At 37.9% G+C, this 17,484-nt stretch overlaps 1 protein-coding gene across 1 annotated transcript in view; it reads left to right on the forward strand.

The window, feature by feature from the left end:
* The first annotated feature begins 1,208 nt into the window (after window positions 1-1,208).
* Window positions 1,209-17,484, forward strand: part of NBAS (NBAS subunit of NRZ tethering complex) — a 343,098-nt gene continuing 326,822 nt past the window's right edge. Inside the window, exons 1-6 of the mRNA XM_079111365.1 lie at window positions 1,209-1,368; window positions 3,539-3,593; window positions 5,101-5,137; window positions 8,782-8,859; window positions 9,414-9,461; window positions 13,866-13,909. Of these exons, the coding sequence (XP_078967491.1) occupies window positions 1,252-1,368; window positions 3,539-3,593; window positions 5,101-5,137; window positions 8,782-8,859; window positions 9,414-9,461; window positions 13,866-13,909 (379 nt within the window). The 5' untranslated portion in view covers window positions 1,209-1,251. The remainder of the gene's footprint in view (window positions 1,369-3,538; window positions 3,594-5,100; window positions 5,138-8,781; window positions 8,860-9,413; window positions 9,462-13,865; window positions 13,910-17,484) is intronic.

Here is a 17,484-nt window from a genome sequence, read left to right on the forward strand (position 1 = left end):
GAATTATAGAGCATTTCAGATGATGCCAAGTGTTAAGGAGAAAAATACAGTAGGCAAGGGCAGAGGATCTGGAGAGCTGCAGTTGGGAAGGTGATTGCAAATTTAAAAATGAGCAGCCAGGGTAGACTTCAGGAAGAAGTGACACTGGAGCAAAAACTTGAAGATGAGAGCCAGGCAAATATCGGGTGGAAAACCTCCAACCACAGGGGGCAGCCCATGCAGAGTCTTTCATGTGTGTCTGATGACTCTGCAACAGCTCAGTGAGTCTGAAGGTTGTGGGGGCAACAGGAGATTGGGTGTGAGACTAAGGGCAGCCAGGCAGATGACATAGGCTTTGGGGTCATTTGAGAGAAATGGGAGCCATTGGAGGCTTTCTGGTAGTGGATTTTAATTGCATCATTGCCTAATGTATCTTGATAGATATTACACGGTGTAATCCCCAAGAGGTCTTGGGAAGTGTGCTTCTTTTGAGTGTGACACAGTGCTAATGCCTTGTGCACTATATATTCGTTCAGATTAAAATAGGTTCTGCCTACAATACAGGTGTTTCTGCATGGAGGTGCTTGTGGAGCGAGTGAACAAATGAGGCTGGTCCTTCCCCCACTGGGGTCCTCTGTTTGCTATTTCATCATTAATGACCTCCACACCCTTTCTCAACTTAGGTTGTATTCGGTCTGTCTGCTGTTTCTTTTTTCTTCCTCTTCGCGCTCACCCCGTTTCCCCCTAATTGAAATCCCTTCCTCCGACCTTCTCCATTAGATTCCAATTTACTATAAAGACCCAGGGCAAGCCCCACCTGCTCCAGGAAGCTCCTGTAAACCCTCTGGCCCTCCTTGCTTTTCTTGAGCTTCTGATGCCTAACGTTAGCTCAAAATTTTTAGTTGGGCAATTATTATTTTTATTTTTTTGGCGTTTACTTATTTAAAAACCATGAGTTCATCAAACCTAAATTAACACCAGCAACTGAAAGTTACTTTGACCTTTTCTGCTTTATAGAAGCTGACTGTATAGGAAACAAGGTAACAATGACTTGGCTCTTCTCACGCAGAAATTAACTAGGGGATCAGGACCCAACTCATACTGCAGACGCAAAGGTCCTCGTCATGCCTACTAGCATTTCCTTTGGGTGGCCAGTTCATTCCACTCTCCGGTCTCCCTATCCCCGCGAATCAAAAGCGGCCGCGGCCAGCAAAGCTTGTCCTGTGCGGGACGCCGTAGCGACACTCCCTGGGCTGTTCAGACCGGGCGAACATGGCGGCCCCCGAGTCAGGGCTGGCTGCGAGTGCGGGCACTTCTGAGGGCGAGGAGGAGACGATCCTTTATGACCTGCTGGTCAACACCGAGTGGCCACCCGAGACGGAAGTACAGGTGAGCCAGGCCCCTCTACGGCGGCGGCGGCGGCGTGGTCCCGGCGCTCGCGGGCAGAGCGGCGCAGCGGGAGCCACGTAGCGGAGTCGGGCGGGGGCTCGGCGGCCGCGGCGGCGTGCGCGGTCGCCCTGGCAACGGCCGGGTGCCGGCGGGGGTCGCGGAGCTGCCTCCTGGGCTTGGAGTGCGCACTTCTGACCCTCCCCGGGCGGGGTCGCGGGCCTCAGGGGAGGTCGCGGCGCGGGCTCCGCGCGCCCTTCCCGCGGGCTGGCGGGCGGGTTTGGGCTGCCTCGTCGGGCGCCGGGGCCGCGGGGCTCGCGGCGTCCGACTCCTGACCCCGCGCGGCCGAGCCGCGCTCCTTTTTATTGCAGTAAAGAAGCATTAGTTAACGCTAACTAATTAATTAATTAGTTAACTAATTAACGCTAACTAACTGGCTGCGTGTCGTTCCCGCGTCCCAGGTGCTCCGCCAGGTGCTGGGGACACGGGCGGAGCAGCTCTCACGGAACTTGCAGTCTAGACCGGAGACAATCCAGTAAACTTTCCTGCCAGCCAGTGTGACCTGTTCCGTGGTAGCGGTTCGAGCAGGGTGCCCGGGGAGTGGAGAGAGAAGAGCTGGCCCGGCTGGGCGCCGGCTGGGCAAGGAGTTCTATGTGGTTGGTGACTTGTGAACTGGACCCTGGGGTTGTCGGTTGTTTCCTAGGCAGGACCTCCCCGGGCACAAGGTGAAGATCCTGGTTCACGTTTATTCAACACACTTTGGGGAGAGGGAGACTGGGGATTGAACCCAGTGGTGCACCACCAGTGAGCTCAATCCTCAGCCTTTTTATTTTGAGAGTGTCTCACCAAGTTGCTGAGGCTGGCCTCAAACTTGCAAATCCTCCTGCCTCAGCCTCTGAGTGGCGGGGATGGAAGGCGTGTGCTACCAAACCTGACTCAGCAGATACTTACTGAGTGCCTAACAAGTGCGGGTCACTGTATTGGAGGAAGCAAGATCAAACAGGACCATTATTAAGGGTAATGTAGTCCAGTTCATATGAACCCTATTTTACCGTGTCTTTTCTGAGTGTCAGCTTATTGTACAGCTCACTTTCCTAAAAGTGTGTAGTTTTTCTCTATTAACAGTCTTACTGTAGTTTCTGCTTGTCTTGAATAATGTTTTTGTAGATAGAGTTCTTCTAATACTTTTCCCGTTATTTCCATTTGTTTTGAACAATGTAAATACTTTGTAGGTTACGGTCAGGTAGCTGTTAGGCTACCTTTTGGTTCTACAGAATATTTCCACTCCTTAATACTGATGGTTAATTGCAATAATGTTTCAGAATGCTTATTATAAATTGATTTCAGAAAAATAAGCACAGACTCAACTATATTGAAACTTTAATAGCACTTTGCTGCCTTTTTTGGGTTCTTTTTATTTCAACATGTGTTGATGTCAGGAGATGAACTATAAGCTCTTACAGGGCCACTGCATCACATTCATATTTCTGTCTTCTGGGGCCTAAATTGTGCCTTGATGATCACTTTGTGTTTGTTGAGTCTAATGACTTCTATGTATTCTTAAACAATATTAATCTGCAATTACTGTTCTTGTCCTGCACATTTTATTGATAGTACTTTAGTACATTTTACTCATTATATGTAGTACCTGGTGTTTAGTCTACACTCAGTAATGTTCAGTTTATACTTAGGGAATGGAATTATTATATAGAGCAATTATATGTCTGTTTTGTTAGTAGCATTGCCTCTATGGACATACAACAGATATTCAATGAATTTGCCTTGGAGTATGCGTTTATTAATCCATATGACCACTTTTCCTGTAAGCAAAGCTTGTTTTAGATTTCTGCACCCAACCCACATAGACTATCCCAAACCAACAACAACATGGTCTTTGTCCTTGATTTCAATTGGTGTTCTGATTTGGAAAGTTTCCAGCCTCAGTTCTTGTGCTCTTTTACAAGGTTCAGGCTGTTTCGACTGTCCTATGCTTTTTACTGCCAGGCTCACCTTTATTCCACTTGTACCCAGTCTTGATTATACTATTGTTTCAGTCCCTAGGTTTTTGAATATTGTTCTCAATTCTGAGTGCTAATTAAGTACAAGTTGACAAGTTGTATTACTGTAACAGTTTCAAATGTAAGGATTTGTTTTTGTTTGTTTCAAATTGTAGCCTAGAGGTAACCGAAAGCATGGAGCATCATTTATCATCACAAAAGCAATCAGAGGTAAATATAGCTCATTTATTTTTCTATATGTGATATAGTTAACAATTTTCCCCCATTTCATTTACAACTGCTATATTAAAAGCTTAGGTGTTCTTTTTAAAATGTGTTCTTTAAAAATTTTTTTTTTAGTTGTTGATGTACCTTTATTTTATTTATATGTGGTGCTGAGAATCAAATCCATTGTCTACCACTGAGGCACAACCTCAGCCCATTAAAATGTGTTCTTTAGGCTATTGATGTGGAAGCTGATGGAATTGACATACATGTCATGAGTTTAATTTTGCATGTCTTTATGTACACATGCATATATATGTATTTCTACACTTTTGTCTTTAATGCAGTTTAGAGTAAGTGTGTAGCCTAGTTTTAACTGTTGTGGATGTGTTCTATAAGGAATGAAGAGAAAGTTGTCAGATTCTGAGAAACTATGGATATTGAAGATGAAAAGACTGAAAAACCATTTTAAGTGATAATGATTCAGATACAACTGGTCAAAAATATCTTCATGCCACTACTGACAGTCTTTACATGTGAGCTAATAAGAGTCTGAAAAAGAATTGAGCACTATCCTTGTTGAGTGGACTGTGAGGCTTTCTTTTATTAATTGAGTCCTTTTACCATAGTACTGGGAAGGTGCTGTTATTCCTTTATGTTTTTAGCTGAGGAAATTTGCTTGAGGTTTTATTTTTTTTGAACGTGACCATTCTGCTTCCAAAGTCCATTCTTATTTTGGGGAGATATGAGCTCCTCATAAGAAGATTCAGTTTCAAAGATGTTCAGTGGTTGAAATTATCATTTTATCTTGTGATACAAGAAGAATTTTCATTATCACAATTTCTTTGAAATTTTAGAAAATATGCACAATAGTAAAAATTTGTAGAAAATTTAGAAAATACAAATAATCACAAATTAGAATATTTTTTCCTTATTTTACAACTGAAAGATAATCTGTTACTCTTCAGATTTTTCTTCATTGATACATATCTAACTGTATGTGCATACATATATATATATACCACACATATGTACTTTAAAAAGAATTGTACAAATGATTATTTAATACTGTATTAGACATCTCCTCCCCATGGGTTCCCCATTTTAGTATGTTTTATATCATTGTTATAAAGTGTGAACTGGTGTCTTGGTTTAATTTTTACATAAATAGTTTGCCTGATTTTAAAGGGCGGTTACTATGACTTCTAGTTCATGGTTTCATTGAAGGTTCTTAGATTTTATTTTTTTACCACTTTTTTTTTTGTTGTTAGGGGAGTATTGTGAAGTTTAAATATCACACAAACTTGGAATTTAATATGAACAAATATATGACCTAGTAAAAGTTAGTGTATATTAGATTATTCTCATTTTAAGAATGGTGTTCTCAATGTTTTGTTTTGTGCTGACTCAGTCTGTAGTACATTTTAGATTTGTCACCTGTAAACCTAATTTGAAAATGATTCTTAAAGGACAGTTGATTTACATTTGGCTTTGTTGTTTCTTTTTATTTCAGATCATTTATTATTTTTACGCCAATACATCTGGTACAGGTGAGACTTAAGTTCTTCAGAGAGACAGCATGGACTTCAAATACATATGTTATCTTACTTATGATTTAAATTTTAGTAATTGAATCCCAGCTCATAATACAAACGCTGACATTAAGGTGAACCAATTTCAAAAATAGACATTTCAAACATTTTGGCATAAACTGTGACTATAGACGTGTTAATTTTTGTTTCCTTAGTCATTATTAAGAATATCTCATGATGACTTTTGCTTCATCTGAGTGTTCTCAGCATTATCTTGAACACACGCATGGTAGATGTGTGGCTTGCATATCTTTTAAAAAGCAGTTTTCTTCTTATTGTTAGATCCACTGTCTTAGGTCAGTATTCAGTTGCTGTGTATCAGAGAAGTTCTTATGTACTTTTTAATTCTATATTTTGGCATAGTGTTGATTTTCAACTTTAAAAGGAACGAAGAAGTATTCTCAGATGCAATTCTAGAAATGTGTAGAAATTAGTTTATAGAATTATTTATTACAGATTGCTTTTTCCTAATCTTGAAAGCTCCAGAGATAATATACTTGTATAAAGGAGACCTTTGCTTTTCTCTAGGACTCGATCCACAGTATTTTTTTTTTTTTTTTTTTTAACTCTATGGATGTGTGTGTATGTGTGTGCACATATGTATGTATATATACATATAGATTTATATAGTTCTTTAAAAATATTTTTCAGGCCTGAGGACTGTGATAAGGTAGAGAGAGTGAGGAGGAAGAGTAGGTAAACAGAAGAGAATATGGAGGTATCCTGAACACCCTGGTTAGGGTAGACAGAGAATATGTCTACTCACATTGCCGACTTCATTTTTTGAAGACTCAAAGTTCACTCTGATGCAATCCTTATCCTGTGTGAGTCCCTTCATATCAGGCACCAGTACATATCTGTCTCCTTTTCTCATGGAAAGTCTTTTTCCTTTAATTGGCCAATGTTTTAGCTTTTTTGCTGCTCTGACTAAAAGACATGACAAGAACAATTAGAGGAGGAAAATTTTATTTTGGGCCTCATGGTTTCAGAGGTCACAGATAGCCAACTCCATTCCTCAGGGCCTGAGGTGAGGCAGGACATCATGGAGGAAGAGTGTGGCAGAGGAAAGTGCTCAGGACATGGCACCTGGAAGCAGAATGTGACTAAACTCAGCTCACAAAATAGGTGTCCCAGAGACTTACCTCCTGCAGCCACATCTTCCCTGCCTATAGTTACCATCCAGTTATTCCAGTCAAGTGGATTAATGCACTAGTTAGATTAAAGCTCATAATCTGATCATTTCACCTCTAAACTTTCTTGTATTGTCTCATACATGAGCTTTTGGGGGATACCTCATATCTAAACCATAACAGCCATATTGATCATAGTATAGCTTGTGAATGCATCATGAAGTTTTTATTTGATCTTCTTTCAGATATTCCTTCCACTCTATGCAAAATGTTACATCTCAAGTCCTTCCCCCATGTTTTTCGTTTTCCATCCCTCCCAGAGGAAATTATCCTGTGTAGATGGATTCATATTCATGTTTCATTTATTATATTTCTGTAACTGTCCTGATATTAAAAAATAAGCATAAATACACCAAGTATATATTTTAGTTTAAAAATACCATTTTGTATTTTCTGTTTTCTGTGTCTTTTCTTTTTTGTGCAATATTTTTCAGTTCAAGATTTTAATAGCAACATGACAATCTTTTTTTTTTTTTTCTCTTAAACCTATCATCTTATCAGAAATTATTTTCTGTTTTTTTGAGTTCTTCAGGTGTTGCTGGCTCTTTGCGGTACAAAATCTGTGGATTTGTCACCGCCTGCAGCAACAACTTGCACAGGTCTTATGGGTGTTGGAGTGGAAACTGAGGCACTTCTATCTTTCTCTTTAGTGCGCTGCTTTCTTGCTTGTTTATAGAGGATAGAGGAAATGAGGTTTACTTGCTTTGAGAGGAGAGAGAGAGAGACTTTGCTTATCAGAGAGAAAGAAACTTTGCTTAAGAGAGACCTTGAGAGAAGGACAGGCTTTGCTTAGAGCTTAGAGGAAGAGAGACTTGCTACGCCTCACTTAAGTTCTGCTGCTTCCCACTGGTGCGGCCTGCATCCTGTGAACTAAGGGTACGTTTGCCTAAGGTGGTTTAGTGATGCGTCTCAGTTCTCCGTTCTGCGATTTGCCTTCTGCTGCTGCCTGCTAGCTGCTGTGCCGCTTTTCCCTACTAGCTGCCATCGCGCGTTTCCTAGCTGCTTTCGTGTTTTGTGTCTTCTTCTACTGCTTTTCTGCTAATGGCTGCTGTTCGTGCCTACTAGCTGCTGTGTTCTTTCTTCTGGCTGCTGCCGCCGCTTTTCCCTACTAGCTGCTGCCGCGCGTCTAGCTGCTTTTGTGCGTGAGTCTTCTACTGCTTTTCTGCTAATGGCTGCTGTCTGCTGTGTCTCGCTCCGCCTATGCTTATATCACCTCCAGGAGGCGGAGAGCAGGGCCACGCCTCTTACGCAAAGATTAGGCGATATGCTCCAAGCAGGCAATTAGTGCTGGAGAACACATGCGCATACATTGTGTGCCTGGATGATAAAATCACCTGAGTGTGCTTATGTCAATTAACCTCCTCACTGCCGATGTGATCAACATGGCACAGCCCCCAACATTCAGGTATCCCTCAGATTTGTTGTCTAATTCATTGGTCATGGATCGTTTCCTGTCTTCTGTGAATGGTTTTAAAGTGAATTTATGCTTGGGGATTTCTGTATCATGAGTAAAGTGAAATTGTAGTCTGATCTTGCATTTAGTGTAGGCTCGCACTTTTATTTATTTATTTATTTATTTTTGTGTGCTTGGGATCGAACCCAGGGCTTTGTGCTGCATGGCAGGCACTGTACTGACTGAGCTATCTCCCCAGCCCCAAGCTTTTATTTTTTACATTTTTTTATGATAGTGGTGATCAAGCACAGGGCCTTGCATGTGCTAGACAAGAGCTCTACCACTGAGTTACATCCTCAGCTTTGGGGGTTTGATTTTTGATAGATTCATACTCATCTTTCACAGACTAGAGTTCCAGGCAGATGAGGGTCCTTTAAGTTTTTGGGCCCTTATTTTTTCATTGTTGGACCAACCTCTTGATCACCGTGACTCTGGGAGGCATCTCTCTTCTAACTCCAGTCCTCTCTGATCCAATTGCTGTTTCCTGTTGTGTGTAGCTAATCCTGGTTGGGGTTCTGCTCTTTTTCCCTTGCTCAGTTCTAGCTTTCGGTTACCTTTTCATTGCTACTACTTGGAAATTTCTCTTTCTACTTTGTGAGTTTAACTTTATATTGGAATTTGTTTTCATTGAGCCTGAATTTGTAGGTTTTAGTAGCAGAAAGGGTTTGACATAAACTCACTCTCACTCTGCTGTTTTATTGGTATCCTAGATACCCATTTCCTGAAAAGGGTGAAATCTATACCTTTGAACACACACCATGTTTTCTGGAAATAGAGAAATGTATGTGGTCAAGTTTCAGATATCAAATTAGTAACTTTCAGTTTTGTGTTGATGTTTAAATTTTATGTTCTAATGGGAAAAAAATCCCTATTTAGATACCTGTGTATTTATAATATTTATCTACTTATATATGGTTTTCATGATTAGATATTAAGTAACTGATGTGTTTTGGTTTCAGCCCTGTACCCTTTTTGCTCCCTGATGGACTGATTCGATTGGTTAATAAACAGATAAACTGGCATTTGGTACTTGCAAGGTAAGATGTGTAAAATTCATTTTTTTTTGGGGGGGTGTTCTGGGGATTGAACTCAGGGACACTTGGCCACTGAGCCATATCCCCGGCCTTATTTTTTATTTTATTTAGAGATAGGGTCTTTCTGAGTTGCTTAGCGTCTTCATTTTGCTGAGGCTAGCTTTGAACTCGTGATCCTCCTGTCTCTGCTCCTGGCTGCTGGGATTACAGGTGTGGGCCATGGCCCCTGAATTCATATAATGTTTTTGTATCTGGATTAGCTCTTAAGTTTCATTATTGGCATTAATTTTAGGGTCCTTATAGCTTTCATTCTTGATTTTGATATGTAAATTCCCCTTGTTACCTATGATCAGTATTATTTAAATGTTAATTCAAACTATTTGAAATCATTTTCTCTGCTTTTGTACCTAGGTACTCATCTAAGTGTAAGGTCAAAAGATGAATAATTGAAGCAAAAAAAAAAAATTAAAAAGGATTTTTAACTTAAAATAATTCCATCTGTGTTGAAGACTGACAAATATTCATAATAGTTTTTTTTTTTCCCTCCCTCATAAAAGCAATGGAAAGCTTTTGGCTGCTGTTCAAGATCAGTGTGTAGAGATAAGGTAATTGTTAATAGTATTTATATGTAAAATTTCCTTTGAGTAAAATTTTACTTGATAAATAAGATTCTTAATCTTTTTAAGTGAAGGATATTTGTAAGTATTTTACTGTTAAGTCACTTAATTTTGTGAAATGTCAAATGCCAACTTACGAGTGATGCTTTCTCAGAGTAGTTTACTCATCTTTTGACTTCCCCAGACTACTCTGCTGTCTCCTGAGAAGTTTTATATTCACAGTAAATACGTCTTATTTTCTAGACTCTGGAAATCACTCTTGTTTGTCTAGTTACTGCTCTATCAGCTAGTCGGGGAAGTGTAAAAAAAAAGTGGGACAGCTTTTTTCTGCTGGCACAAGCTGTATGTCAAGTTCAGGTATGTGAAAGACCAAGGTCACATATTACTTGATGCTGAAAGTCTTCTCTAAGTTAGGTTTCCTAGATATTTCATTTTTAAATATTACATTAATTGTAAAAGAAATAAAATTATAACAATTAAGAAAAACTAGTTCATTCTTTGGGAAATTTGAAGCAGCAAATTAAATGCATGGCATATCTAAAATTGAGGTTACTCCTTTTTCCAGGAAAGGCCTAATTCTTGGTTCCTGAAAATAAAGCAAAAACAATTTTCAAGATCTTTAGGTCCACATATCAGTCAGAAGATTTTCCTGCTACTTCATTTTTCTTAACAAAAGTGGTATTAATGATCATTCAGTTGTAATTACACTGTTTTTATCTTTTTGTTTGATTTTTTTTTTTTTTCTTTGTGTATTCAGAATTGGACTTTTCATATATGGGGGGTAGGGGTGGAAAACAGATCTGTCTGCCTCTGGGCATTGACTTCAAATGGAAATCCCTTTTAAAACCATCAGGATAGAATGAGGGCCAGTGATGATGGCCATTCAAAAACAAATTCCTTAACTTGATGTGACTTTATGGGCAGGTCTGTGGTGTGTGTGGGTGTGTGTTGTGTGTTTGTGTACCAGGGATTGGACCCAAGTGTGCTTAACTGCTGAGCCACATCCCCAGCCCTTTTTATTTTGAGAGAGGGTTTCACTAAGTTGCTTAGGACCTTGCTAAGTTGCTGAGGCTGGCTTCAAACTTGGAATCCTCCTACCTCAGCCTTTTGAGCCACTAGGATTACAGGTGTGTGCCACCATGCCTGCATCATTAAGCATCAAACAGTGTTTGATTTTACATTGTTCATAGGAATGGGCTAGCACCTCATATTCCATTTGTTGCAGTAATGTGAAATGTGTCTTTTAGAGGAATGTTCTCATAGTGTGACTCACTTAAAAATATCAGTTAGTAGGACTTATTTCCACTTTTTTCCATGAAAGGAAAATACTGATGAAATGACTTTAGGCATTATAGAGTCTGGGTGTGTGTGTGTGTGTGTGGTCACGATAAGTATTTAAGCCTGGGAGGGATCATTTGACCAACAATTTCATGGAAATTGTTAAAAACATTGGATGAAAAGATAATTTGCAAATATATATACTATATCTTAAGGCTTATGTGGTGAAAAGCGAACTCCATTAGGAAGCCTTTGGTAACATACCCTTTATTAGTCTCCACCTTCTTTCATAAATTGGTTAATCATCTCTCCTTTGAGTACCTTTGATAACACATTTTTCACTTTTTTCTACTCTTAATGATAAGATGCTAATAGTGGGTGCTATCATAAGTACTTTATACACGTTTACTCATTTAATCTTGGCCCTGTGAGGTTTTAGGTATTGATATTTTCCCCTATTTCCATAATGAAGTGGGCACAATATAGTTGAATAACTTGCCAGTTTGTGTTTATGCTCTTAGCCACAAATCTGTATTACATTTCAATTATGTTGTGCTCAGCCATGAATGCTTGTGTGCTTTCCCATTGTATTAGGACTACTGCTTTGCACAACTTCAGTGTGTTCCATATACCAGGAACTTAGGACGGATTGGATTTGGAGTCTGCAGTTCCAGTTACATTATGTTCCTTGGAGGCTGAGACTCTTGTCCTTTTCCCAGCTTGTTATATTTTCATGAATATACCTTGGGATTAATAGTTCAGTGAAGAAAGCATTGTGTTTGCAAGTGGAATAGGAAAATTGGACTGAGAGGGCATAGCTGCTTATGCCTTGCATTACTCAGAGTTAGTGTTCATTTGCTTTTGTTGAATAAATACAGGAACACATAAGCTGACTTTGCGGTAACCTAAAAGGCGGTGTATTTGAGCAAAGATGTAGAATGATCAGCAAAGAAAAAGGGAAGGAAGATTCCAAACATGAACTTACGACTAGTGCTCATCTTTAAATTTTAAGGACGTTTGTTCGTTCTATTCCATATTCATCCTTTCTACCATAGTAAAGGACATGCGCAATGCAAGATTGACCTAGTAGTAATAAGTACTCTAGGTATTTAGTGAATATTTGTTACTTAGATTAGAATAGGAAAGAATTCTTAGTATCTCACCATTATTTGATATTAGGAAGCAGATATAAAGAAATGGTTTTTGAGGAAAAAAAATGAAAAGCTATACCAGTTTAATTTTGGAGAGACAGCTCTGCCTTTTGCAGTTGAACTTGAGTTGCTGTTCATAGTTTTATTGTAGTCAGTGGTAAATGACTTTAATCATTTGTTCTAGTGTGACACACTTAACTTGCTTGTGTGGGGCTTGCCCATGGATGGTGAAACATTTGTTGTGAATTGCTTCTTTAATTTGTAATTTGTCTGCAGCTATGGATTAGAATTGGTTAATATGGGTTTCTTTATTTCCTAAGTAGTGAAATAATAATTCGTTATGATTATGGGCTGTTATAAAATAGGAACTAATTAGAAGCTATCTTAGAACACAACAGAAAGCATTAAAGTAAAGGACTGTTATAGAAAAAAAGCATATAAATTCTCTCACCCCCAAGATTTGCATAACTATTTTAGGTGAATAAATTCTATTAAGGTTCGACAAAACCAGATTATAGCTTCCTGCCTTTTTTTCCCCCAGCAAATATAGCAACTGATATTTAGTGAGTATATTAAGGATAGTAGAAAATACAGTAAAGTAGAGAGAAGGAACTACAAATTACCTATTTTTTTTACTAACTAGAATTGCCTACTATTAATATTTTGGTGCATGTCCTTTGATCCTTTTCTATGTGTGTATTTAATATATATATTTGGTGGAATAATATTATATATTCTATTTTATAGTGACTCATGAATTGCTTCTATAATTTATAAATTTAATTTTCATTCTTTAATTTGTATTCTTTATTTCTGGATAACCTTTTAAAATTAATGTGAACATCTTTCCATGTCACTTATGTAATTGCATAATATTTCACTGCATGTACATAGCAAAATTTAATTAATCTTCTGGGTATATTTTTCTATTTTAAATGAGACTGCATTAATTTCCTCAACATCTGTATATATCTGTAATTTCCCAGGGACAATTTTATAGAAGTAGAATTGTTGGGTCAAATGCTATAGACATGAAGGTTTTGGGTAATTGTTAGTAAATTATCTTCTAAAGATCATTTTTCGGGCTGGGTTTGTGGCTCAGTGGTAGAGCACTTGCCTAGCATGTGTGAAGCCCTGGGTTCAATCCTCAGCACCACGTATAGATAAATAAATAAAGGTATTCTGTCCATCTATACCCAAAGAACATATTAAAAAAAGATTTATCATTTTCATTTTTGAACATGTTTTATGATACAGTACTCCAATATGTATTTCAAGATTACAGATTTTTAAGTAGGTCACTGGTGATCTGTTTAGGCCATTTGATTTATTAAAATAAGAATTTTTCTTTTGTAGTGATAAAACTTTGTAATAGATGGAAAGTACTGATTATTAACTAGGATCAATCTGTGAAGATTTAGGTGTTGGGCCCCATCATGTATATATTTTTTCCCCTTGACTCTAGGGATCAAACTTGGGACCTTGAGTGTGCTGTGTACTCTACCACAAGCTATACCCCTAGCCCTTTTTATTTTATTTTGAGTCAGGGTCTAAGTTGTTCAGGCTGGCCTCAAATTTTCCATCCTCCTGCCTCAGCCTTCTGCGTAGCTGGGATTATAGGTGTGCGCCACCTTGCTCAGCTCAAGTTTAATGAATCAGAACCTTTGGCAATGGGGGCCAGATATTTCTGTTACATTAAAAGAGCATGTTTAAATTCATTTGTTCTATACTATTGTATTCATGTTGTTGCCCTTTTTCCGATTTCATAAGAAGGCTGGAAGAAAATACTGTCACCAAAAAAAGAAGCTCATATGTGGCATAACACTATCTCTGTGAAAGAAGGAATGATTTAGTGTTGTATGGAGAAGCTGCCTGGTGTGTAGTATCTATAGTATTTTATAGATTTACACAGTAGTATCCTTAAGATAAAACTGTTATCTTGATCTTTGTACATATTTTACAGGTCTGCCAAAGATGACTTTACTTCCATTATTGGGAAATGTCAAGGTAAGAATTTACAAAATTACAAAATGAAAATTTTATGTCTATGATAATTTATAATGTTTCCTAAGACTCAGAATAAATATTAGATATTAACAAGGATTATTATGACTTAAAATAATTAAAAATGTAACTGATTTTTCTTATGTGCCTTAAATATTTAAGATATGTGTTTTGGAAGAATTCAAAATTTAACTGTTTTAAAAAGTCTGTCATTTTGGGGATAAAGTATTTAAGTGTAGTTTTTTATTTTGGATCAGTGGAGAAATATTTATGTCAAGATTTGGTCTGATACAGACTAGTAAAAAAGTCTGGGATTTAATCATTCTTAGATATATTCAGCAAAAATTTACTGAATACAATTAATGTGCATGAAATGTTTTACTGGATACTTGAGATCTGATTGTGGGCAAAAGGGTGTGGTCCTCTGTGAGGCAATCAAATATTTAATTAGAAACAGACAAAACTAATAAGGAAGCAGCAGTTTGCAGTGAGTTTTTTTTTTTTAAGTTTTTTTTTTATTTTATTGTAAACAAATGGGATACATGTTGCTTCTCTGTTTGTACATGGCGTAAAGGCATACCATTTGTGTAATAATAAATTTACATAGAGTAATGTTGTTTGATTCATTCTGTTATTTTTTCCCTTACCCCCACCCCTCCCACCCCTCTTTTCCCTCTATACAGTGCTTCCTTCCTCCATACTTGCCCCCCTCCCTAACCCTAACACTAACCCTTCCCTCCCCTCATTATGTGTCATCATCCACTTATTAGCGATATCATGCGTCCTTTGACTTTTTGAGATTGGCTTATCTCACTTAGCATAATATTCTCCAATTTCATCCATTTGCCTGCAAATGCCATAATTTTATCATTCTTTATGGCTGAGTAATATTCCATTGTATATATATACCACAGTTTCTTTATCCACTCATCAATTGAAGGGCATCTAGGTTGGTTCCACAGTCTGGCTATTGTGAATTGAGCAGCTATGAACATTGATGTGGCTGTATCTCTGTAGTATGCTGATTTTAAGTCCTTTGGGTATAGGCCAAGGAGTGGGATAGCTGGGTCAAATGGAGGGTCCATTCCAAGTTTTCTAAGGAATCTCCACACTGCTTTCCAGAGTGGCTGCACTAATTTGCAGCCCCACCAGCAATGTATGAGTGTACCTTTCTCCCCACATCCTCGCCAACACCTGTTGTTGCTCGTATTCTTGATAATCTCCATTCTAATTGGGGTGAGATGGAATCTTAGGGTGGTTTTGATTTGCATTTCTCTTATTACTAGAGATGTTGAACATTTTTCCATATGTTTGTTGATTGCTTGTAGATCTTCTTCTGTGAAGTGTCTATTCATTTCCTTGGCCCATTTGTCAACTGGATTATTTGAATTCTTGGAGTAGAGTTTTTTGAGTTCTTTATAGATTCTGGAGATTAGTGCTCTATCTGAAGTATGATTGGCAAAGATATTCTCCCACTCTGTAGGCTCTTTCTTCGCATTGCTGATAGTTTCCTTTGCTGAGAGAAAGCTTTTTAGTTTGAATCTATCCCAGTGGTTGATTCTAGCTTTTATTTCTTGTGCTATGGGAGTCCTGTTAAGGAAGTCTGATCCTAGACCAACAAGGTGAAGATTTGGATCTACTTTTTCTTCTATAATCTGCAGGGTCTCTGGTCTGATTCCGAGGTCCTTAATCCATTTTGAGTTTAGTTTCGTGCATGGTGAGAGATATGGGTTTAGTTTCATTCTGTTGCATATGGATTTCCAATTCTCCCAGCACCATTTGTTGAAGAGGCTATCTTTTCTCCATTGCATATTTTTGGCCCCTTTGTCTAGTATGAGAAAATTGTATTTATTTGGGTTTGTGTCCGTGTCCTCTATTCTGTACCATTGATCTACCTTTCTATTTTGGTACCAATACCATGCCGTTTTTGTTACTATTGCTTTGTAGTAGAGTTGAAGATCTGGTATTGCAATACCCCCTGCTTCACTCTTTCTACTGAGGATTGCTTTAGCTATTCTGGGTTTCTTATTCTTCCAGATGAATTTCATCTGTGTGGTACGTCATTGGGATTTTAATTGGAATTGCATTGAATTTGTATAGCACTTTAGGTAGTATGGCCATTTTGACAATATTAATTCTTCCTATCCAAGAACATGGAAGATCTTTCCATCTTCTAAGGTGTTCTTTAATTTCTTTCTTTAGTGTTGTATAGTTCTCATTGTAGAGGTCTTTCACCTCTTTTGTGAGATTGATTCCCAAGTATTTTATTTTTTTCGAGGCTATTGTGAATGGGGTAGTTTTCCTAATTTCTCTTTCTGAAGATTCATCACTTATGTATAAAAATGCATTGGATTTATGAGCATTGATCTTGTAACCTGCTACTTTACTAAATTCACTTATGAGTTCTAAGAGTTTTCTGGTGGAATTTCCAGGTTCCTCTAAATATAGAATCATGTCATCAGCGAACAGAGATAGTTTGAGTTCTTCTTTTCCAATTCGTTTCCCTTTAATTTCTTTGGTTTGTCTAATTGCTCTGGCTAGAGTCTCAAGAACGATGTTAAATAGAAGTGGTGAAAGAGGGCATCCCTGCCTTGTTCCAGTTTTTAGGGGGAATGCTTTCAGTTTTTCACCATTTAGAATGATATTAGCCATGGGCTTAGCATAAATGGCCTTTACAATGTTAAGGAATGTTCCCACTATCCCTATTTTTTCTAGTGTTTTAAGCATGAAGGGGTGCTGTATTTTATCAAATGCTTTTTCTGCATCTATTGAAATAATCATGTGATTCTTGACTTTAAGTCCATTGACATGGTGAATTACATTTATTGATTTCCTGATGTTGAACCAACCTTGCATCCCTGGGATGAAACCCACTTGATCATGGTGCACTATCTTTTTAATGTTTTTGCATGCGATTTGCTAAAATTTTGTTAAGAATTTTTGCGTCGATGTTCATTAAGGACATTGGTCTGAAATTTTCTTTCCTTGAGTCTCTGTCTGGTTTAGGTATCAGTGTGATATTGGCTTCATAGAATGAGTTTGGGAGGGTTCCCTCCTCTTCTATTTTATGGAATACTTTGAGAAGTATTGGAATGAGCTCTTCTTTAAAGGTTTTGTAGAACTCGGCTGAGAACCCATCTGGTCCCGGACTTTTCTTTGTTGGTAGGCTTTTGATGACTTCTTCAATTTCAGTACTTGAAATTGGTCTATTTAAATTGTGTATGTCCTCCTCGTTCAGTTTAGGCAATTCATATGTCTCTAGAAACCTGTTGATGTCTTCGAAATTTTCTATTTTGTTGGAGTATAGATTTTCAAAATAGCTTCTAATTATGTTTTGTATTTCAATCCTGTCTGTTGTGATATTTCCTTGTTCATTCCGAATTTTAGTGATTTGGGTTTTCTCTCGTCTTCTCTTTGTTAGTGTGGCTAAAAGTTTATCAATTTTGTTTATTTTTTCGAAGAACCAACTATTTATTTTGTCAATTTTTTGTATTGTTTCTTTTGTTTCAATTTCATTGATTTCAGCTCTGAGTTTAACTATTTCCTGTCTTCTACTACTTTTGGTGCTGGTCTGTTCT

This window comes from Sciurus vulgaris (assembly GCF_902686455.1).
Source record: "Sciurus vulgaris genome assembly, chromosome: 14".
NCBI lineage: Eukaryota > Metazoa > Chordata > Mammalia > Rodentia > Sciuridae > Sciurus > Sciurus vulgaris.